Source organism: Miniopterus schreibersii (assembly GCF_964146895.1).
Source record: "Miniopterus schreibersii genome assembly, chromosome: 18".
NCBI classification, from domain to species: Eukaryota; Metazoa; Chordata; class Mammalia; order Chiroptera; family Miniopteridae; genus Miniopterus; species Miniopterus schreibersii.
The window spans coordinates 3,548,223-3,571,235 of record NC_138121.1 but is presented as its reverse complement, the minus strand read 5'-3'; the positions used below and the strand labels follow the sequence as shown (position 1 = coordinate 3,571,235).

Sequence of the window (23,013 nt, the reverse complement as noted above, 5' to 3'; positions counted from 1 at the left end):
AATCAGAACCCACTTTTTAGTAACTCCTGGGAGGATTCGAATGCACATCCAAGTTAAGATGGCAGTATTCTAGAACCCAGCTTGTAAGGCAGTGAGTAAGCCGATCTAGAGCCTGGACACTTGTCAGCAAAGATGAGCTATTGGTGTTTCAGAATCCTGGGGTCAGCATTGAGGATGGCTGGTCGGTGGGTAGAGACCCAGTGAGATTTCAGGGTAGATATCTGCATCTTAGTCTCCTTCCCAGGTGAAATTGAAGAAGAACCTCCATTGTTCTAGAACCTTGGGTGTTGTCTAGACCATCACCAGTGTTGATTGCAGAGCCCTGATTTCACAGAATGGCTAGTAACATTTGAGATCCATAATGGGAGTGATGGACTGCAGACTTTCTAGGATCATCTTAATCCATTAAGAGCTTTGAGAATGTACTGTGAGTGTCCTTGAACCATGGCCTGTGGGATGTTGGGAGCAGAGCCTCAGAGGGAGTGGCACTTTCAAGGTTCTGAATTGGATGGATGTCAAATCGGCTTTGAAAGTTTCCAGGATCAGCATTGTCCCAGGTCAAGAGTTCTGGGATAGAAAGGGGATGGAGCTGTCAGAAGGTGGCCGGGGGGGGGGGGGGGGGGGGGGGCGTAGAATAACCTTGTGGTCGGCCTTTGTAATTCAACTGCCCCAACTAAATCTCAGCTCTAGCACTAACTGGGCAAGTTGAAAAATAGCCTTCCGCCCTCAGCTTTGTCATCCGTAAAATGGACTTTTGTCAAGTTGAAGGAAACGTGTTTGAAGCACTCACCACTGCTTGGCACCTAGCTCCTGCTAACCATAGCAGGAGACACCAAGAGGTTTGTCCCAGGTCCAAGAGATGGCAAGAAGGGTTGAGAGACAGGACAACAAAGATGGATAGAGAGGGACATCAGAACCTGGAGAGACTGACAGTCATTTACAGGGTCCGCCGGAGCCCAGGGGGTGGCAGGAACCAGAGACTCACGGGTGTACACACGTACCTAGGGAGATGCCAACTAGGTCATCCCAGCCTCCTTGCAGTTCTCTGATGAGTTTGGAATGGTGGTGGCCGCGAACCTTCCAAAAATGGCCCGCCAGTTGTGTGGGTTTTATGTGTGCCTTGTTCTGGGGTCAAATGGTAGCTTTCATCAGCTTCTCAAAGTGCATCTTGGTCCTTCAAGAAGCAGTGTTCTGGCCAAGAACTTGGCACTGTTAGGCAATGCAGACCTTGTGCTAGGGGCATGCCTCACTGCTGGCTGGGACTTAGGTGGAGGTGTCAGCTCTTGTCTGGAAACTGCTAGAAACACCCCCCCCATCACCCCCCTCCCCGGTGCCCAGCAGAGGTGGGCCTCTGGTGAGCAGAGGTTCTGGGGGAGGGCGAGTGATCTTGCGGTACAATACATCTGAGCCGCACTTATTCCCAGGGCGGAAGGTTGAACCCAGGCCAAGGATTCTGTGATAATGAAACCCGGAAAGGGATATTCAGCTAATCATTGTTCTCATCGGGAATACAGAGGGACATTCATGGTTCTGGGGCAGGAGAACACAGGGCCTCGGTCATTGAGACTGAGCACTTAGTATGTCCCAGGCACTGTGCTCGTCCCCTGTGTGCACACTGGCTCCTCAGGGCCTCTTACCCTGGGAAGTAGCTCTGTGGTCACCCACATTTTACAGTTGAAAGACAGGCACTGGATTGAGGTGGCAGAGCTGGATTTGAACTCAGGCAGCCCACTGCCAGGGCCCATGCAGGACCCTAATCTACCCTGGCTCTAGGAAGTGGCTTCTGGGTGGGTGTGAGGGGATCATTTTGGGGCCAAGAGTCTGTGACACTTAGATGTGGGTGTAGGGACAACAAATCACTGACTGGTTAATAGGGTGGTGGGCAATGTTCCAGGGCCTGGGGACATCTGGTTGAGGTTTCTGGCCTGGTGTGTTGAGTACGTGTTGGGGTTCACAGAAGCCTGTGAAGTGGGCTTGGGAGGTGGCTGAGTGGTGGTCTCTCGTTCTGGCTCCAGCCTTCCAGCTTAGCAAATAGAGCACAGGTTTAGGGTTGTGGGTTGAATGTTGGGGAATCAAAGTTTTCCGCACTGAGGAGGAGTCTTGACAACTTATTTGTGACAGCGTCAAGATCCCCCACACTTCAGCCGCTCCCAGGAGAGAGGCTCAGATGGGGCGTGTCCACACTGGCCCGAAATTGGATTCAGGGTTTAGACTCAGACGTAAGCCCAATTGGAAACTTTCTGGAACTGAGAACTTGCCAGCTGGCTGCTCGGATGCCATTCTGTCTACCTGTCCCTTTCTCCTCCGGCCAAAAGCCCTTTCAAAATATACATTGGAGATGGGAGGTGGGTGGGCAGGGTTTGTAGCAGTTACCTGTCTCAAAGGCTGGAACCTTCTAGAACAACTGCCAGACCTTTCTACAGTGGGAATGTTGCATATTTGCCCCGTCCATTAGGATAGCCACCAGCCACATGTAACATGTAGCTTCTGGCTACCATATCGAACAATGTAGTTCTAGAATGTTCCAGAAAAAAAAATTTTTTTTCAAACATTAAACCTCCTCCTAAGAAATGCCCATTGAAACAGGAGAGGGTGGAATGGCCCTGTTGAAGGGTAAGTGGGGGGTCCAGACGCCTGGCTCACCTTGTTCTCTATGGCCCCTGCCCTCCACCAAGCAAAGGGTTCTACAGCCAGTGGTTCTGGGTGCGCCGAGGCTTTAATGTGTATACCCTGAGTTTCCCTACCTCCCCTCGCCCTTCGCCCTTCCACGAAAGCACTCCCTGACTTTGGCAGTGACGTTTATTTCTCTGGGGTAGGGTTATATACAGCAGTGACCCGGGTGGATGCCCGGGAGCCCCTCACCCCCACCAGGGGCTTGGGTGGGGAAAGGAGGCGTTGGCAGAAGGCACACAGTGGCAATGGCCCCAAGGCCAGGAATTGTGGGTGGGGGTGTAGTGTATCCTGGAGGCTCAGGTGGGGAAACAGGCTCGGCAGGGCAGTTAGTCCCTAGAGCTTGTGCTGGAGGCGCCTCTCACGCGGGCTACAGGAGGACACAGGGGCAGCCTCCGCCCTTCTTCCTGGGGGCGCTGGGAGGGCTGGGCGGGAGCTCTTGTTCCTGGTACTTCCTGTGGGAAGAGGCTGGTGAGTTTTGGCCCCGGGGGTTGGGGACAAGGATCACAGGAAGGGTGCTCCACTCACCGCACAGCCCGCACCAGCTGCTCGAAGGCCTCGTCCACGTTGAGACGCAGTTTGGCTGAGGCCTCGAAGTAGGCCACGTGGTGGGAGGCACTGAATGTGTTGGCTTCAGATCGGAGCACCTGGGGGGACACGGGGGTGTCAGGTCCCTACACTCAGGGTGGGTGTCAGTGGGGAGGCAGAAGGACACACTATGTGCTGGAAGGGGGGTACACATAGCGGGGCTCAAGTGGAAAGGGAAAGTTCCAGAGATCATGGGATAGGATGCCGAGGAGGCTCGGCTCCATCTGAGGAGTCAGGGGAGGCTGCACAGATGGTTGCCCTCCTGAGTGTTAAATAATAGGCAAAGAAACCAGGGTGTTCCCAGCAGAGGCCCAAACCAAGCAGCCAAAGTCGGAAATCCCCAGAGGCTTAATCTAAAAAATGTGTTCTGTATGCAACCCCATAGTCTGTGTGTGTGTAGAGGGAAGTGGAGGGAGCAGGGAAAGGAAGGGACGAGACCATGATGGGCATCCAGCACCAGAGAAGAGCTGGCTTTTTCCCTAGGGGCAATGGGGAGCCATGGAGGGTTGGGAGCAGGGGAGGGGCAGGGGCAGCAGGACCCACTAGGAGGTGGACTGGAAGAGGGAAGCAGGAGGCTGGTGCAAGGGTTCAGGTGGGAACTCATGAGGCAGGGATAGAGCAGAGTCAAGGCCGGCTGACCTGGGGGCGGGGAGGAGCCCTTTTCCCACCCAGCCACCTCTCCTGGGAGCTCAGAAGGCTAGACTTGGGGGCAGCACATCTGGTGAAGTGTGTGTGTTACACTAGGAGCGGGATCACCCAGCTAGAGGAGGATGCTGGTGCGGAGAGGTGGGAGGTGCCTCCCAGGCTGCGATGGAGCCCGGGGCCTGGACCTGGCGTTGTGCCTCCAGATCTGCCTTGTTCCCGACCAACACGATGGGGAAGTCATCTCGGTCCTTGACGCGAAGGATCTGCGTGAAGAGCTTGCCCACCTCGTTGAAACTGCAGGTGAAGCCCAGAGGGGTGAGGTGCAGCCGCTCAGCACCGTCCCCCCTGCTCCGCCGCCTCCCTGCTCCTCTCACCTCTGCCGGTCATTAATGGCAAACACCAGCAGGAAGCCATGCCCGGCGCGCATGTAGTGCTCCCGCATGGCGCCAAACTCCTCCTGGCCCGCAGTGTCCAGGACTACAGAGATGGGGAGAGGGCTACCATGTGGATAAGGCTCCCCCTAGCCATCCCCACGTGCCCTCGGCCCCGCCACCACCCCCCATCCACTCTGCCGCCCTCACTGTCCAGCCGGGCGGGGACGCCGTCCACAGTGCAGATCTTTGTGTAGGAGTCTTCGATGGTGGGGTCGTAGTCAGAAACGAAGTAGGACTGGTGGGGTGGGGAGAGGACACCGTTACTCTACTGCCCCAGAAAAGAAGACGTAGCCCTGTCCAGGGGCCCACCTTTCTCTGTTCCCCCCCTCTGGGTCTTTGTCCCCCACCCCCTTTGACTGTCTTTCTGGCTTTCTGTCCCTCCCTCTGCCGCCCCTAGTCCCCAGTCTCCGAGGCTCTCCTGGACCTCTCTCTCTTTCTGGTATAAAGTACATCTCCCATGTCGTGATTACCTCCTGGTTGTGTGGCACTGGACAAATCACTTCCCCTCTCTGAACCTCAGTTTCCTCATTTAGAAAATGAGGGTAAAAATAGCACTACATTTAATCCAGTGTTTGTGGATTAAATGTGAGATTCAGGGAAAATCCATTAACATCTAAGCATTTAGCACATCACCTGGACATAGTAGGTGCTCAGCTATCGGGAGCTGTGTTGTCCAGATGCTGCCTGTCTCTCCCTCTCCCTCCTCGTTTTCTTCGTCCTGTTTTCCCTCCTCCTCCTCTTCCCCTCCTCCGCCTTCTTGGGCCACTTTTGGCTTTTAGTGTCTCCTCCCAGGGGAAGGTCTGGGTTCCAATCCAACTTTGGAGAAATTGCCCCTCCCGCAGGCTGGGCCCCTCCCTTCCTGCCTGGGTCCCGCCTGTCTCCAGCCAGGCTTTCGACCAGCTTCAGTTTGCCCCTGAAACAAGGGGCCCAGGGCTAGGGGGCTTTTCTCTACTCAGGCAGGGGCTCCCATGCAGGCAGGTGCTGGCTAGTCCCTTGAGGGGTCTGGGGCCCAGGGGCCTCTGCAGTATCATCTCAGGAGCAGACACCTTTCTAGGGTTTCTCTGAGGCGGGAGGGTTTCCCTTGGGAATGGGGTGGAGGTTTCCTGGGCAGGGGTGGATTTTCAGTAGAGAAGGGGTGATCTAGCAATTGGGGGTCTTAGGGCTGCATCCTGTCTGGTGTGTGTGTGGGGGGGGTGCTTGGTGAAGGCTTGTCCTAGAGGGAGGGCGTAGGGACCAAGCCCTGAGGGGATTAAGGGGATGTCTTCAGCGGACCTCAGGAATGAGGAGTGAGACCTGGGGGAAAGTCTGAAGGTAATTTGGGCGCCTTTCGTAGGTTTGTAATAGACAGAGGTGTATGTCTAGAGTCTTAGAGACCCTGACGTGCATTTATGGGGTCAGAGACACTCCTCGGGAATAGATATTTCTGGGGGTGTCAAGAACCTGGGGGCTTCTATGGAGACTATTTGGGGGCTAGCCAGGGTTTCTGAGAGGGGCTCAGGGAGTCAGAGTGGAAAATTCAGGAGAGGTTGGTTTTCCTTTGGGGAGGGTGGAGGTCTGGGTCTGGTGGGATGGGGGAGCCACAGAACTTGGGGTCTTAGAGTCCTCTGGAATGACCAAGGGACAGGACCTTTTAAAACTCTCTTGGGTCTGAGGGTACCTGTCTTAGAACTGGGTGGTCCCAGGTGGGCCTTGGGTGAAGCATGGCATAATTTCTAGAATCTGGGGGAGAGTCCTTGAAGGGGCCAAGCATCCAGTCTGGGGGCATCTCAAGGGCTTTGGGCACAGGCATTCTCCAGTTAGGCTCAGGGCAGCTCAGAGGGGAAGCTGGGGTCTGGAATTTGGGGGAGATGGGGCTCAGGGTGAGGGGAAGTGGCATCTACAGAGGTGGGGGCACAGGAGAGGGTTTAGGGTCTGAATGGGGTGACTCTTGGATTTAAAATGCTCCCAGGAGATGCTCAGGGTCAGGTCGGCAGGGGAGGGGAGTCTCTTGGGGGAGGGACTGTGAGTCTCTGGACGTGAGTATAGGAGGGAGGTCCCTCATGTAAGAGGGTGGAGGTCCTGGGGGGCTCAGGGTCACATTCTGAGGGGAATTTTTAAGATTAGAGGGCCTCACGGGAGGGTCTCAGTGATGGATGGAGGGGAAATCTGGGTCTCAGGGATTCCCCCCAAGAGCTACGTTCTGGGCCCCGGGGACACCCCCCGGGTGAGGGCCCACTACCTGGATAAACTGGATGGTCAGCGCACTCTTGCCCACGCCGCCGCCGCCCACGACCACCAGCTTGTGTGTCTCGCTGGGTGGGGGGTCCCCGGGTCCCGGCCCCCCGCCCCGGGGCCGCCCCCGCCCCGTCCCGGACGCCGCCCCGCTGCTCATGTCGCCTCCACTGCCGCCGCTGCCGCTACAGCCTGGGGGGGGAGCCGGGCGGGGCTTGGGGGCGGGCCACCCTAATAGGTCTACTGCATAATCATGAGCTGCGGCGAGAAGGGCGCGAGTCTCGGTGCACTTCAGGAGGAGCGAAGGCCAGGGAAAAGGAGGAGCTATGCTAATAAGGGCCGGGGAACGACGTTCCCTGAGAGGGGGAATTCCGAGGGGGCGGGGATATGCTAATAAGGGAACTGCGCTCACGCCGAGCGGCGCCACGCGCTCTGGGCTGGCTGGTCGCCTGGGGGCGGAGCTATGCTAATACAAGCTCTCATTCTTTGGGCGGACGGGTGGGAAAGATCGTTCCGGGTGGGGCTATGCAAATAAGGAACTCCGCGATACAGCTTCTCAGGGTACCCTCCCCGAGGCCTTGATCTAGTAGGTGGCGCCCGCCGGCTCGCGCGCGGCCGTATATAGGCGCGCTCCGAGGAAAAGAGCCGGTCCTGAGGGGAAGCTCCACCTCCGTCCTGGGATCCTAGCCAAGCTCCCGACCCGGGCGTCTGGGCTGGATATCGTAGTCTCCGCCCGCTGAGAGACCCAGGCTTCCGGTTCCCGCTGTCCCAACCAAGCGGAAGACAGACTGGGAGGGGAGTTGGGGCCGTGGAGGAGGACAGCCGAGTAACGGGGCAGGGAGGGGCCGTGAGATCACTGCATTCCTGATCCATGAGCCAGCTCGCCCTAGCGGGGACGCCTGGGTCATGAAAAGCAGAGCCAGGATTTCTGGGTGTGTGAAGGAGGAGGAAGCTGACGGCCCTGACTCCTGGGTCCTTAGGAGAGAATGGGGCTGGAGGCCTGGGCTGCTGTATCCCGGAGAGGAGGGGATCTGGGATTCCTTATTACTAGGACTACTTATGTCCCGTAAAGGAGGAAGTTGAGGGCCCAGACTCTTGGGTACAGGGGTTGGAGGGGCTGGGAACCCAGAATTCTTGATCGCGAGGGAATTGGGGTGGGGAACCGGAACACTTGTGTTCATGTAAGGTACGAGCTTGAGACCAGAAATGGTCTGAGGGCCCAACTCCTGGATCTAAGGAAGGAGGTGGGCTCGGACTCCCGAGTCGCAGGGAGCAGGGAAATGGGAGTCCGAACTCCTCTGCCGAGTGAGAGGAATAGGGATTTGGACTTTTCTATCCTAAATAAGGAGGCTTTGGGCTGGCCTTCTTGGTTCTAAATTTAGAGGGGACTGGGGGATCGGGATTCTGAGTTCCCCAGACTGTAGGCGAGGCAACTTGTAGGCAATGCAGCTTTTTTTTTTTTCCTACTGCCCACTCCACAGAACTACAATTCCCTTGCATCTCTCGGGCGAAGTGTGTTTAGGTCACTTCCTGTTCCTCAGCGCTTTCCGCGCGCGCGCAGGGCATTGTGGGGCTTCCTCGCGGGCTGCCGCAACCCCGCCTACTTCACCTTTCACCTCCATGCTGTCCCCGCGTGAGGGAGGTGGCGTGCGGACTACGCCTCCCGGCGTGCGTCGCGCGCACCTCTGCCCAGGTGCCCCATTGACTGTTGGGAAACTGAGTCCGGAGCCTTCCCACCAGCCTTTACGGCACCGTGCACGGTACTTGAAGTCCCGGCAAGCTCGGCGGCGCTTTAGCTCCGCCCCGCTCCTCCCTCTGCTCGCGAACCTCCCTAGCCCGCCCCGCCCCGCGCCGGGGCCGGAGCCGCAGCCCGAGCGGCGGGGTAAGATGGCGGCCGTGGTCCGGGCCGCGGGGCTCGGGCCTATCGGGGTGGGCGGGGCGGAGTCGGTCGCTAGTAGTCCTGCGGTCCTCCCCACACGCCGCGGGGCCTGAAGGGCTTAGCGGGGCGGCCTCTAGCAGGGCCCTGGCGGCGGAACCCGGCGCCGAACGGGGGGCCCTCTCAAGGCCCCAGGACGCATCTGTGGGTGCCGGGGGCATCTGCGGGGCGTCCCCGTGAGAACTGGCGACGTCCACAGGGCCTGGACCGAGACTGGCGCCTGCCCTCCATCATAGAGCTGGCTTGGGCCATTTCTGTAGGCACTGTTGATCGTCTTTTCGGGCTGACCGGAGGCTAGGGTCTGTTCAGAGGGTTCTGGGGCCATCTTGAGATCTTGAGATATGTCCCAGGGGTGAAGGAGGTTTGCAAGAGCTGAGGACTATCTGCAGAGCCATCTGTAGCTCTGGGGTATGTCTGTTGGGGCTGGGAAGTGTCTACATGGACTGACCTGAGGATGCCAGTCACCTACATGGGTCTGGGGCCATTTAGCGGACCTGGAAGAACTGTTCCTGGGTTAGGAAGTCTTTTAGGGGTGGGATGTGCCCACCAAGGGAGGGAGGCAAATATTGAGATGTGCTGAAAGGCCTCGATGGCTCTTCAACGTCTGGGGAGTGTCTAGTCTGAGTGACAGGAGGCTGGGGGCAGTTAGAAGGACCTGGATCCATCTCCGTGGCTTTGAGTGTACCTGCAAGAGTGCATGCAGTCTCTATGCCTGGAGCAAATTCGAATGCCTTTTTGGGCCAGATAATCAGATGGAGAATAAGACAAAGGAGAGTATTGGGAAATACACGGAACTCAAATATACTTGCACCTTAGAAGGTAATTCAAATGAAAAATGTTTTAAAAGTCTGCATTACGCTCTAGAGAGTTAGAATTAGTCCACGTTAGTCTGGGAAAGTCTATAGGGTCACCTAGACATATAGTGCAGTGCTTTTCAAACTCTTTTGACCTTGATCTACAGTAAGAAATACATTTTTCATTGAGACCCAGTACCTACCAACATATATTTAACTAATACCCATGTCCCATTACTACTTGCACATACCGTGAAGAATTTTCTACTGTGTTCTATTTACTTTTTATAACAAGCTATTTGTGAAGCACTATACTGTTATCAGGGGGAATCAATGTTTGCAGAGCCTTCTCATGTCAAAAAAATTTAAGAAGCCATTGGTATGTGTGTCTGCAGAGCCTGGAGCATGTCTGAATGGGCAAGGGACTATCTTTGGACCCACAGAGGGTTTGGGATCTGTGTCTGTAGTCAGCAGGTCTTGATTAAGCTTCTGTTATGACAGTCATGGTAGGTTGTGCTTCCCCCCCTGGAGATGCTGGGAACTGTCCTTAGGGCCTTATCAGGGCGGGTGTCAATGGGGAGTTAGGGAAGGAGCCTCAGGCTCTTAGAGAGCTGGGAAGCTGCATGGGGGAGCTTTGGCAAAGCTTGAAAATCTGGTCGGAAGCAGACCAGGGCAGAGGTCTTTTCTTTGCTGGCATGCAGTGGGGAAAGGGGGAGACAGGTGTGAGGGAAAACTGGGTCCTAAAGGCCAATAATAATATGATAATTATTGTTACTCTGTACTGAGCACTGGGGTTGAGCAAACTGTGGCAGAAGCAACTCTTCAGTTCTCGCTGCTGTTCCTTGAGGTACAGACTCTGATTGTGCCATGTTCAGACAAGCACCCCGAATTGTGGGTTAGGGGTTTGAAGCCTTCTAGGAAATTTGAGGCTGGGTATTGTTTCAGAGTAGCAGGTTTCATGGTTAGAGGGAAGCCTACAACTGAAATATTCCTATTTTTTGAAGCCCTAAGGAAGACAACCGCCAGTCTGAAGGATGGCCTTTCAACCTCTGTGTAGTCTAAGAGTTTTTGTGACATCGCAAAGGCTTCAGCCATGCTTTTGTGCAGCGTGCAGATAGGCCATAGGCCATGTCCCAGTGGGGCCTGGTGGACGGCATGCCTTTCTGAAATTAGTGTTTACATCTCACACAGGTCTTGTAAATCACACTGTCATAGTTCCATCTTACATTACGTATGTAAATAGTTTTCATCCCTCACCATCGAGGGAAATTGATGATGCTTTAGGAAGTTGCGTTGTGTTTGAGGGACACCTGGCATTCTGGCACATATCTTGTTTTAGGAAAGGTGCGTGCATGAGACTGTGGAGCGCACTATTTGAAATCACAACTTAACAGAAAAAAATCTTGGCATTGGGTTGGATCCCATGAGGGTGGGCCATGAGGTCTTAAGTTGGGTTGTGGTGGAAGCCGTGGGATCTGGGGAGCGGGGTGTTGAAATAGGAGGCTGGAAAGGCCTCCCTTTGAGAGAGGAGGCAGCTGAAATCCAGCCGAGGGAAGAGAGTTGCTCTACTCCTTCTGGTGTCTACACTGAACCTGGTGCACTCCCAAGGACAGAAGCGAGGTGGGGGAGAGGAGGGATGCTGAAGAGGATGCTGATTGAGGCAACGTTGGAGGCCCTTGAGGTCTTCTTCGTGACTGTTCTCTGCTTTTATCCCCGTGTGCACATGCACACACACACAGACACACACATCACCCCCCACCCCCCCCAGGCCCTGCCGGCCCACACTCCACACTCTCACCCCCTCAACCACCAGGTGACCATGGAGGAAGAAGATGAGTCTCGAGGGAAGACAGAGGAGTCGGGCGAGGATAGGGGCGATGGTCCACCAGACAGAGACCCCACACTTTCTCCTACTGCCTTTATTCTGGTGAGGCTGAGAGCCACCTGGGGCCAAAGGAGGGAGGAGCTGAGAATCCAGATTTGACTCGGGCTCTAGTGGGAGGAGGGGCTGGGGGCCTAGACTCTTGGGCTCCTCTGAAGGGTTTGAGTCTGGTTGTAGGGTGTCTAGAATGCCTGTCTCCCAGGAGCAGAGCTTGTGACCATTTGCACGAGTCCCCTGACTGCCTCCCTTTCTTTCCACCCCCTCCACCCCCATCTTTTCTTTAGCGGGCCATTCAGCAGGCTGTGGGAAGTTCCCTGCAGGGGGATCTGGCGAATGATAAAGGTATGATGGGTTCTGGTTCCTCCTAGCTCCCTGCCCATCTCTGTATTCTTTATCCCAATTTCATTCACATACTTTTCTGAGGTCTCCTGGGTGCCATCCTTGTGCTGGCATGGGAGCTAAAGATGAGTCGAACCCCCTGAAGCTGCCTTGGAGGCGCTCACAGTCTGGTGGAGGGGAGACAGTTGCAGCACAGAGGTAGCCTGTGGTACCCTGAGGGCAGGAGGCCCAGCTGGGCTAGCATGGATGAGATGGTCCAAGAAGGCTTCCTAGAGGGGGTGACAGGTGAACTGAGTCTCTAAGAACATATTAGAGTTGTCTGGTAAAAAAGAGCCCAATAGAGGCAACAGCAGGTGCATAGCACAGGGGCATTGCAGGACTGAGTTGTGGTTCTTAGGGGCTGGTGGGCAGGGGGTGAAAGGGGAGGCAGTAGAGGTTCATGGGGACCAGATCACAGCCTGGCTTGAATGCCGAGATGATTTGTCTGGACTTTATCCTGAGGGCAGCTAGGAGGACAAATGGGTGAGAGTTGGAGCCTCAGAAGGATGTCGGGGAAGTCCTTCTGGGACCCAACTTGGGAGGTGGTGAATGGAGGCTGGGAGAGCAGGCAGGAGCTTGGTTCCCTTGTCAAGAGCGAGGGCGGGCTCCTCTTTCCTTTGCCCTACAAGGTCTCTGCGTCTAGTCCTCTGTCCCCAATCCTTCATGCACATCTCTCTCCAGATGGCTCTAGGTGTCATGGCCTTCGATGGAGGCGCTGCCAGAGCCCACGGTCAGAGTCCCGATCCCAGGAGTCAGGGGGAACTGACACGGCTGCTGTGAGTAAGGAGGGGGCAGAGGAGGACAGGCCCTGGGCGTGGATCCCTGAGGTGGGGAGATGGGGTTGGGGATCCAGCCTCCTGGGTCTGGGGGCCAGGTCTTGTGTCCTGGGAGCAGTCAGGATGAGGGAATTGGTTGAATCCCTTTGTCTTCTTGGGGTCTTAGTTGTCTGCGTTCTTGAGAGGTTAGGAGCTGGGGAAATGGGATTTGTGGGTCCTCACATGATCAGGGTCAGGCTAGAGCCTTTCCTTCTTACTCCAGGTGTTGGACATGGCTGCAGACAGCTTCCTGGCAGGGTTGGTGAGCGTCCTGGATCCCCCAGACACCTGGGTTCCCAGTCACCTGGACCTGCGGCCTGGCGAGTGAGTAGTTGGGCAGCTGGAATGGGAGAGGCCTTGGCGTGGGAGCTGGGAGCACCCCTAAGGTTCACTTGCTCTTTCTGTCTTGCAGAAGCGAGGACATGCTGGAACTGGTGGCCGAGGTCCGCATCGGGGACCGGGATCCAATTCCCCTGCCAGTGCCTAGCCTGCTGCCTCGTCTCAGGGCCTGGAGGACGGGCAAAACGGGTATGTGTGGCCAGGCCAGAGCTGGGAAGGTGGCTGGCCTTGGTTTTGTGTTCATCAGCTCTCGTTAGATGGAACAGTTGTGATGATTGTGTTGTTTAGACAGATTCTTAATTTTAGCGTCTTTTTTTCTATTACACCATAGTAAATGCTGCATGTACATGCAGAAAGACATTAAGTAAGAACCAATGTGATGCTACCATGTGGGAGCAGTTAGCACCGGGGGTGGGGGTGGGGGGGGTTTCCTTAGTGTCCAGGATTCTACCTATCAGTGTAACTTGTCTCCCAGGAGGGGGCCCTCTTAGCATCTCCATCTTCTAGGGGAGAAAAGGCTGAGAGGGCAATCGCTTGCTCAAGGTGCACAGCCAGTTGCTTATTGGCGGTCCTGAGCCCCAAGCCCATGTGTGTCTGAGTGTAAAGCCCAAGTTGTTGACTTCTGCGATGCTCACCTGCCGCCGACCCCACATGCAGTGCTGAGCCCGTGAGCATCAGAATCACCAGGTCGCTGGTCCACCCTCAGGTTTCTGATTCAGCAGGTCTAGGGTGGGACCCTGGAATTTGCATTTCTAACCAGTTCCCAGGTGATGCTACTACTGGCCCTTGGGACCCCAATAGACCCTGGCTTCAAACTTCCCTTTTGCATGTATGTACATGTTTGGGGAGGGGCAGAGAGGACAGGAAGATGCACATGTAGCAGTTCAGCTGCTAGCCACTGTGGCTCAGTCATCCTCTGAGCCAGTTCAGTTTCCTTTTTTTATAGCTGTAGTTTGGCTTGTCTGTTAGGTTCGGGGGACATGGTGTCTAGGACCCACCACACTCTTAGAGGCCCACAAAAGTGATTTCATTTTTTTAAATTAGAAGCTATAGAGGATAAGTAAACAAATGAGCGGGACAATGTTCCAATAAAACTTTATTTACGAAATCAGATGGTGGGCTGGACTTGGCTCCTGGGCCTTAAGTAATATTAGGGATCTATAGAATCTAGTAGTTGTCTGCAGGGGTTACGTTTTATTTCCTTATTCCAAGTGTTCTTTTGGTCTTCATTTGGAAAATCCTAAGAACTTGGAGGGGAAAAAGAAAACTCACCCTTATTCCAATTCTACATAAAAGCCATGTGAAGAGGTAGACAGCTTGTGCTTCCTTACTGCGCCAGTCTGTAGACTGACATATACTTCGGGTCATGGTGAGAATAAGCAGAGTTGTAGGCGCCCATGCTCACCCAGTCCTCGCTGTGCTAGGCACGGTCTGGTTCTGTGCAGCTGTTCACGTAGTCCAACCTGTGCTGCCTGAATGCTCCCATCGTCATCCCCTGCTTTTTCCCTCCAGAGCCCTCAGCCGCTGGCAGACTGCGCTTGGCACGTTGATATTTCTCTCCCCACTCAAATGTGAGCTCCTTGAAGGCAGGGATTTTTGTCTCTTTTGTTCACCATCCTATTCCTGGTACCCCAGACAGCACCTGGCACAAATAGGTGATGGATAAAAATGTATTGAATGAATGCACGAACCCTTGCTTTATAGATGAGGAAACTGAGGCAGACAGAGGTTGAGTGACTTGCCCACGGTCAGGTCACGAGGGAGGGCTGGAGCCTGGGGTCCAGATCAGGAGGTGGTTCCAGAGCTGCCCTCCCAACCCTGTGCTTCCCTGGCACTGTCCACACAACTGTGCTGGTGTCTTTGCCCTGGCAGGTCCTTGCAGTTACATGGTTTGACAGAGGTGCCTCTGGACTCTGATGTGTGTCCGAGTCCTGGTGCAGGACTTGTGGCACTGAGACTTGTGCTTAGAAAGCATGGTCTCAGGAGTGTGGACAAGGTGACGTAGGAAAGCATGGTGGCCTATAGAAAGGAGTGAACACTGGTTGTCCCTGTCACCAGTCAGTGTTGTCTCTTGAGTCCTGAGCTGATGTAGCCCCTTGGGTGGGGTTTATTGCACAGTGAAGAGTTCGGAGTGGGGACTCAGGCTGCCAGGCCTCCCTAGCTCTGCCCCTTCCTGGCTCTGTAGAGGAAACGTCACCTTTTCAGGCTCCATTCTTTCTATAAAATGGGATAAACTCCCGCAAGAGGCAGCCAGCTCAACAGGCCTGAGCGTGGCCGTGCAGGTGGTCAGGTTTGAACCCCACTCTCCCGCCCCAGCTTGCACTCTCGGTGGTAATATTGCTTGCCCTTAGTAGTCAGGGTGGTCTTGGGCTGTGGGCCAGTGTCCATCTCAGGATATGGGGGTGCAGGCTGGGAGGCCACACTGACCAAGTTTGCACCCTGACTCCTCCCAGCTGTGTGTCCTTGGGAAAGCTACCGCAGCTGTCTGTGCCTCAGTTTCCTCCTGGGACCCGCGGGTCACAGTATCCATGGTGTGAAGTTGTTAGGGACATCCCATGAGTTGACACGCAAAGCACTGGGGCAGAACCTGCAGGTGCAGTGAGTGCTGAGTGGGGGCGTGGAGGCATGGATGGGTGGTGGTTCGCCTGCAGCACCCTCTGCTGAGGGACAGGGAGAAGGGACCTGCACCTGACCACAGCTCTGTCTCCCTTGTTCCTTTTCAGTTTCTCCTCAGTCTCATTCTTCTCAACCCACCTGTACCCACCACCTCCTCACCTTGGGCACCGGAGACGGGGGCCCTGCCCCACCCCCTGCCCCCTCCTCTGCATCTTCCTCACCTTCTCCTTCCCCCTCATCGTCCTCCCCTTCCCCTCCTCCCCCACCACCACCCCCAGCCCCCCCAGCCCAGCCTGCCCCTCGATTTGACATCTATGACCCCTTCCACCCCACCGACGAGGCCTATTCCCCACCTTCCGCTCCGGAGCAGAAGTACGATCCCTTTGAGCCTACTGGCTCCAACCCCAGCTCATCGGCTGGGACCCCCTCACCTGAGGAGGAAGAGGAGGAGGAGGAAGAGGAGGAGGAGGAGGAAGAGGAGGAGGAAGGCCTGTCCCAGAGCATCAGCCGCATCTCTGAGACCCTGGCAGGCATCTATGATGACAACAGCCTGAGCCAGGACTTCCCAGGTGATGAGAGCCCCCACCCGGACCCTCAGCCCCCACAGTCGACTGTAGCCCCTGGCACACCACCACAGGCGGACTCCACCCGGGTGGACGGCGCCACCCGGCGGCGAGTCTTCGTTGTGGGGGCCGAGGCGGAGGCCTGTCGGGAAGGCAAGGTCTCCGTGGAGGTGGTGACAGCCAGTGGAACATCCTTGCCGCCCCCCTTGCTGCCACCTGGTGACTCAGAGATTGAGGAGGGTGAGATCGTCCAGCCCGAGGAGGAGCCCAGGATGGCGCTGTCCCTCTTCCGGGCCAGCAGTCGGGCAGCCCGCCCTCCGCCCGCAGCTCCAGCCGCCCCCACGGCTCAGCCCCCACCCCCGCCGCCTGCTCCCCGAGCCCCCGAGGGAGATGACTTTTTGTCTTTGCACGCTGAGTCGGATGGTGAGGGTGCCCTGCAGGTGGACCTGGGGGAACCGCCCCCCGCGCAGCCCCCCACCGATGCACGCTGGGGCGGCCTGGACCTCCGCCGCAAGATCCTGACCCAGAGGCGAGAGCGCTACCGCCAGCGCTCGCCTTCCCCGGCCCCCGCCACTCCAGCCGGCCCACCGGCCCGCAAAAAATCGCGAAGGGAGCGCAAGCGCAGCGGTGAGGCCAAGGAGGTCGCCTCCTCATCAGCGGGTGTACCGCCCGCCCCACCGACCCCGGCCTCCCCCTGGGACTCCAAGAAGCACCGCTCCCGGGACCGCAAGCCGGGCTCCCATGCCTCGTCATCCACCCGCCACCGCTCTCGGTCCCGCTCCGCTCGCCGCCGCTCACGCAGCCCAGACCGCCGCCGCGGGGGCAGCCGCCGCTCGAGGTCCCGGGAGAAGCGGCGGAGGAGGCGGCGCTCGGCCTCCCCGCCCCCGGCCACCTCTTCCTCATCTTCCTCCAGGCGCGAGCGGCACCGAGGGAAGCACCGGGAGGGTGGCGGCAGCAAGAAAAAGAAGAAGCGGTCTCGTTCCAGGGGTGAGAAGCGGGACAGTGAGAAAGCCCCGGTGCCAGCGCAGCCGCCATCTGGTTCGACTTCCTTGGGCGGGGAGCGTGACAGCCGCCGCAGGGGGGCCGTGCCACCCTCCATTCAGGACCTCACGGACCACGATCTCTTCGCCATCAAGCGGACCATTACCGTGGGCCGGCCGGACAAGTCCGACCCCCGAGGCCCCTCACCAGTCCCTGTCTCGTCGCCCAAGCGCGAGGTCCTGTACGACTCGGAGGGACTGAGCACTGAGGAGCGGGGTGGCAAGAGCAGCGAGAAGGACCGGCGCCGCTCTGGGGCGGCCTCCTCCTCCTCCCGGGACAAGGGATCACGGCGGAAGGCACTGGATGGGGGGGATCGGGACCGGGAAAGGGACAGAGATAGGGACAGGGACAGGTCATCCAAGAAAGCCCGACCCCCCAAGGAGTCGGCGCCCTCCTCAGGGCCCCCGCCCAAGCCACCGGTCAGCAGCGGCTCGGGCTCCTCCTCGTCTTCGTCGTCCTCCTCCTCCCGGAAGGTAAAGCTGCAGTCCAAGGTGGCAGTGCTGATCCGGGAGGGGGTGAGCAGCACCACCCCGGCCAAGGAGGCTGCGTCCGCCGGCCTGGGCTCCATTGGAGTCAAGTTTAGTCGCGACAGGGAGAGCCGCTCCCCCTTCCTCAAGCCTGATGAGCGGGCTCCTGCTGAGGTGGCCAAAGCAGCTCCGGGCAGCACCAAGCCCAAAAAGACCAAGGTTAAGGCCAAGGCTGGGGCCAAGAAAGCCAAGGGGACCAAGGGAAAGACCAAGCCATCCAAGACCAGGAAAAAGATCCGCAGTGGGGGCAGCAGCGGGGGCGCCGGTGGCCCTGTGACACTGAAGAAGTCCAAGGCAGATAGCTGTAGCCAGGCAGCGGGAGCCAAGGGAGCTGAGGAGACTTCCTGGTCTGGGGAAGAGCGGGCGGCCAAGGCCCCCAGCACCCCACCCCCCAAGGCAGCCCCTCCGGCCCCTGCCCTCACACCGGACTCGCAGACTGTGGATAGCAGCTGTAAGACACCTGAGGTCTCCTTCTTGCCTGAAGAGGCCACTGAGGAGGCTGGGGTCCGAGGTGGGGCAGAGGAGGAGGAGGAGGAGGAAGAGGAGGAGGAGGAGGAGGAAGAGGAGCAGCAGCCTGCCACCACCACGGCCACCAGCACAGCAGCAGCTGCCCCAAGCACCGCCCCTAGTGCAGGGTCCACAGCCGGTGACTCGGGGGCGGAGGATGGGCCAGCTACCCGTGTCTCCCAGCTGCCCACGCTGCCCCCACCCATGCCCTGGAACCTGCCCCCTGGTGTGGACTGCACTACCAGTGGCGTCCTGGCCTGTGAGTGTTCCCTGGGGAGGCCCTAGGGCAGTCTGAGATGGGCAGAAAGAATCAGGGAAGATGAGGTCATGTGGGGACAGACTTGGAGGCATTGGGGATGCCTTGGAAAGTATGGGTATGGAGTCACCTGGACTGGAGGGCCACAGGTGGGTGAGGGCCGATCAGGGCCTATCCGGGAGGCTTCTAGATCTTCAGGTGTGGTGGAAGAGAGCAAGGCAGACGGGCAAGGCAGCCAGCTCAGTGCAGGCTGGAGGAGTGGGACGTGTCCTAGAGTCCTCCTAGAAGTGGACTGGTATGGACTTGGTGGAGGGACCAGAAAGAATGGGGTAAGCAGGGAGCAGTGTCCCTTAGGGGATGGCAGTAGCCTCTGCCGGATCACAGATGTGGCGGGGATTGGCTAGGAATGGCTACAGGGACTCAGGAGACAGAAGCTCACTTCGGCCACCGGGTAGCCCTGGCCACACACCCCCACCAATACACATACACCTCGAGTCCCAAGAACATTGGGGGTGTGGGGTGGTTTTTTTCAGTGGCTGAGGCCCCCTTTTCTTAGTTCTGAACCTGTGGCCTTAAGGCCTGTCCAGGGGGCCCAGGGCAGGATATGGCAGCAGGTGGAGAGGTGAAGTTCACTGTCTCATCTGTCAACCCCGATCTCCCTGTCATCAACTGTCCACCTCCTGCAGTGACTGCACTTCTCTTCAAGATGGAAGAGGCCAATCTGGCGAGCCGAGCAAAAGCCCAGGAGCTGATCCAGGCCACCAACCAGGTGGGCTCCCCAGGGAAAGAGTTCCTGCAGCCCCTCCTCTTATCCCCTGCTTTGGGTTAGGAGAGGAACTACAACTCCCAGCAGGCCTTGGGGCAAGATTGGCCAGAAGTGGAGCTTGTTGCCTTTGGGATTATTGGGAAATCAGGGTGGGAATAATAGGGGTACATGTTTCATCTTTCCTTCCGCCTTCCGTCATTCATCTTCTAACCTCTTCCACAGATCCTCAGCCACCGAAAGCCACCCTCCAGTCTAGGGGTGACACCAGCTCCTGTGCCCACCTCTCTGGGTCTGCCCCCTGGCCCCTCCAGCTACCTACTCCCTGGCAGCCTTCCCCTGGGGGGCTGTGGCTCTACCCCTCCCACCCCCACTGGGCTGGCTGCTGCGTCTGACAAGAGAGAGGGCAGCAGCAGCTCTGAAGGACGAGGGGACACAGACAAGGTGAGCTGGGCTTGGGAGAGATGGGTTGATGGTGACAGTTTTGCAGAGAATAGGAGCATATACTGAGATTCAGGGGCCCAAGGAGAATGGCAGGGACTGATACCAGCAGATAGGGCCTTAGATAAAAAAACTGAAGTTGTTAAATTGGAAGAATCTAAACTGTCACTCTAATGGGTAAATAGGAAATGCGTGCTTAGCAGATTTTAAAAAATATTTGTGCATGTATACATATGTGTATATACAGAGATACAGATGAGGATATAAACGCACGCATGTAGCCACGACAGTCTACCCCTTGGCTGCTGATATCGATCCCTCCCTCCCTTCCGTCCTTTCTCATATTTTTGTGTCAGGGGAAGGGTAGTTGACAAAAAACAAGCATTTTCTAGACAGCAGGGGCTCGGGGAGCAGGGTTGGGGGGAGGATGGATGCTAGGCAAATACAAACAGGTTTTTATTCCAGTACATCTGGCTCCTCCTCCTGGACCTTGGGCTGTTACCTTTTTGGTCAGTTCAGGATGGCGTTGCCCACCCTTATTTATATGCTTCACGTACAGTGCCAGAGGAAAGCAGAATAAACCCCATAAAAAGTCCCATATGAGAGACAGTGGCATTGATGGTCTCTGGTGCATGACCTCTGCCGTGGCTATAGGACAGGGACAGTGTGGGTCCCTTGCTCTGTCCCAGTGAGGCTGCCCTCCTCTGTTCTCTGCCCATTGTCTTTCCTTGCCACATCTGAGATGGCTGTGGAGGATAGCTCCCTTTCTCTTAGAAACCCACTTCCTGTTGGGTCAGGGAGGCCTGAGGACTCTCCAGGGCGGCCAGTGGCCCTCCTAGCAGTGGCACTGCCGAAGTGGCCCAGGAGTTCCATAGATAGTTTGCATTCTTTTGTCATTGTCCAAGGACCTGGCCCTGAAGTCTGGAGTGTCCTGCCCTTGCCAGGCCTCAGTTTACTGTTCCCGTCTTCCCTCAGCCCTGGCTTGGGAAGGCGACCTCCCCAGGGTTGGTTCTTAGGGTGACTGTCCCTTGTGCCCAGGGGGAGTCCACAACAGAGAAACTGGCTCTGGTTTGAATGCATCCTCCTTCTAGAGATATCCTATCTGCTGGCTTCTGCAAAGATCTCAGTGGAGGCTGAGGCAGGGGTTAGGGGCCTCTCAGCTGCTCCCTGTCCTATCCCCACAGCCATCACTCTCAGAACAGCTACAGCTCCCCTTGATTGACTCCTTGCTGTGGCCTCCATGTATGTCACGTCAGCCCATCCCATGAGTACTGTCCACATTTTACAAGTGAACTACAAAGGGGTTTGGTCCCTCATCCAGGCTGTGGGTGGTGGAATCAGGATTCTAGCACAAACGTGCCATTTCACCTCACCCCCCCTCCCCTGTGCTCTTGGCCAGTCCTAGACCCCAGTGCCCCTTAGCCCTGCTGTTCACTCAGCAGCCAGGGCAGTGTTGTGAATCCCATGCTGGGTCTTTCCACTCCCCCGCCGGAAAGCCTTGCATACCTTCCTGCTGCAATCAAAGTAAGTCTTCTAGAATCCGATTAGAAGAGCCCTGTCTCCCCACTGGACTGTGAACTTTGTAAGGGCAGGGAACACGTGTCCTGGTTGTGGCCACCTGGGATGGCCAGAGTCCAGCCTAGAGGACATGTTCAGTGACATTCAGAGACCCAGCCCTGGTTGTGGTCCGGGGTGACCACAGCATGGTGAGCGCAGACAGACCCTAAGCAGGACTCCCACCCCCAGGGGTAGCTGAATGGCCCAGGAGAGGCTGCGCTGGCAGGCAGGGGTGTGGTGAGGCTGAGTTCCGCAGGAACTCACCTGGCCTTTGCTGTTTCCTTTCCCACCCTGTCACCACCCACCAGTATCTGAAGAAGCTGCACACGCAGGAGCGGGCGGTGGAGGAGGTGAAACTGGCCATCAAACCCTACTATCAGAAGAAGGATATCACCAAGGAGGAGTACAAGGACATCCTGAGGAAGGCCGTCCACAAGGTGGGCCAGAGGGGACAGATCCACAGAGGTGGGTGGAGGACGTGATAGATGGACAGACGTGTGCAGACAGATGTATGCAGATGATGGGTGGGTCTGGAAGATTTCCTCAGGCCCACCTGGGCCTGTTCTACTGGCACCCGGGGTTAAGTAGGGATATTGGCCTTGACATTGGGGGCATGACTGCTATCCTAGTCCCAAGCTGTGCTCAGCAGTCCAGATGGGCAGATCCTGGAGGGCTGGCAGTGACTGCAGCTGCCCCTTGCTCCCCAGATCTGCCACAGCAAAAGTGGGGAGATCAACCCAGTGAAGGTGAGCAACTTGGTGCGGGCCTACGTCCAACGCTACCGCTACTTCCGCAAACACGGCCGCAAGCCAGGGGACCCCCCAGGGCCCCCTCGGCCACCCAAGGAGCCAGGGCCCCCTGACAAGGGTGGCCCCGGCCTGCCCCTACCCCCTCTCTGAGACCCCCTCCAACCCCCACTTCCCTCCTCTGCCTCTTCAGAATTCTGGACGTATTTATGGCTCCGCCTCCCCACTTCCCTCCCCATCAGTGGGATGATTGGGGGAGGGTTGCTGTGGGGAAGAGGAGAGCCCCCTGCCCAGCCCTGTACCCATCTCCCTGTCCCCAAGCCTGTCCACATCACCCTTCTCTCTGTTCATGTCCTTCTCCCAATTTCATTAAAAATTTCATGAAATGTTACCCCTTAGCCCCATGATTTTAGCCCTTTTTTTAGAGTCCAGTTTGGGAAAGGGCTGGGGAGGGACATGCAGGAGACCAGACTGTGTCGCTTGGGCCAAGTACATTTCCCTCTCTGGGCCTGTTTCCTTATCTATAAAGTGGGAGTTGTGAGGATTAAGTGACCCAGGCAGGTGAAGCACTTAGAACCCTACCTGGTACATTGTAAGCTGCTTCTGTTAACAGAGTGGCAGTGATGGGACATAGGTCCCAGCCCACCTGGTCAGTCTTTGAAGCTCAAGGCACCTAGGTGCTACCTGTCTGCCTTGGAAGTGCTTGTCCCCCATTGATTGGATTGTGTTTTTACCAGTCCTGTGAGGCAGGGGTGATCAAATCCACCCTCCTGAGATGGAGAGGGAAGCTGAGACAGAAAGTGCCACAAAGAGGTGCCTCAGAAGGTGCGTCAGAGCAGTGCTGGCCTCAGTCCTGTAGCCCAGAAGCCAGGCACAATGAGGAAAGGGGGTAGTGTGGCCGGAGTGCGTGGGCTCCAGGGGTGGGGCACGGAGCTCCTTTACCACTGCCCATCCAGCACCATACAAAGGGGAACCCAAGGCCCCACCCCCACAGGACAGTTCAGGCAGGGAGCCCTCTGCATACTGGACCTGCCCCAGCTGTTCACAGCAAGATGGGGATTCTGGATGCAACCCTGGGCCTCCCTCGGAGAGTAGTAGCTCTAAAATTAGGCCGTATTCTGACCCAGCCTGTGTTTCCTGCTTTGTGACCTTTACTCTTCTCTAAGCCTCACTGTCTTGGTCTGTAAAATGGGAATGACTGACACCTTCTCACCAGGTCCATGGAAAGAGGTGAGGAGGTGGTGAGTGTCCGCTGCCACCTACACAGTGTCTCACCCTCATACAGTGAGCACCTGAGTTATGGG

At 56.9% G+C, this 23,013-nt stretch overlaps 2 protein-coding genes across 6 annotated transcripts; one reads left to right on the top strand and one right to left on the bottom strand.

Annotated features, from left to right (window-relative positions):
• Positions 1-2,785: 2,785 nt before the first annotated feature.
• On the bottom strand, positions 2,786-6,731 carry RRAS (RAS related). Of its 2 annotated transcripts, none has more exons than XM_081117685.1 (6): positions 6,556-6,731; positions 4,485-4,572; positions 4,278-4,380; positions 4,089-4,197; positions 3,199-3,317; positions 2,786-3,125 (listed from the first exon to the last, which is right to left on the bottom strand). In XM_081117685.1, exons 1-6 carry the CDS (start codon positions 6,706-6,708, stop codon positions 3,041-3,043), a joined length of 657 nt encoding a protein of 218 aa, XP_080973811.1. In that variant the 5' UTR covers positions 6,709-6,731; the 3' UTR covers positions 2,786-3,040. The 2 variants fall into 2 exon arrangements, with proteins under 2 accessions (XP_080973811.1, XP_080973812.1); XM_081117686.1 differs by lacking the exon at positions 6,556-6,731 and adding an exon at positions 4,971-5,068.
• A 1,602-nt stretch (positions 6,732-8,333) lies between these two features.
• SCAF1 (SR-related CTD associated factor 1) lies at positions 8,334-22,112 on the top strand. Of its 4 annotated transcripts, none has more exons than XM_081118363.1 (11): positions 8,334-8,430; positions 11,092-11,205; positions 11,445-11,502; positions 12,220-12,314; positions 12,577-12,677; positions 12,766-12,881; positions 15,416-18,205; positions 18,889-18,971; positions 19,191-19,409; positions 21,272-21,400; positions 21,671-22,112. In XM_081118363.1, the coding sequence occupies exons 2-11, from the start codon at positions 11,098-11,100 to the stop codon at positions 21,860-21,862; spliced, it is 3,891 nt and encodes a 1,296-aa protein (XP_080974489.1). In that variant the 5' UTR covers positions 8,334-8,430; positions 11,092-11,097; the 3' UTR covers positions 21,863-22,112. The 4 variants fall into 4 exon arrangements, with proteins under 4 accessions (XP_080974489.1, XP_080974492.1, XP_080974491.1 ...); XM_081118365.1 differs by having other exon boundaries at positions 8,411-8,430; positions 12,220-12,318; XM_081118364.1 differs by lacking the exon at positions 8,334-8,430 and adding an exon at positions 8,659-9,303.
• Positions 22,113-23,013: the final 901 nt, after the last annotated feature.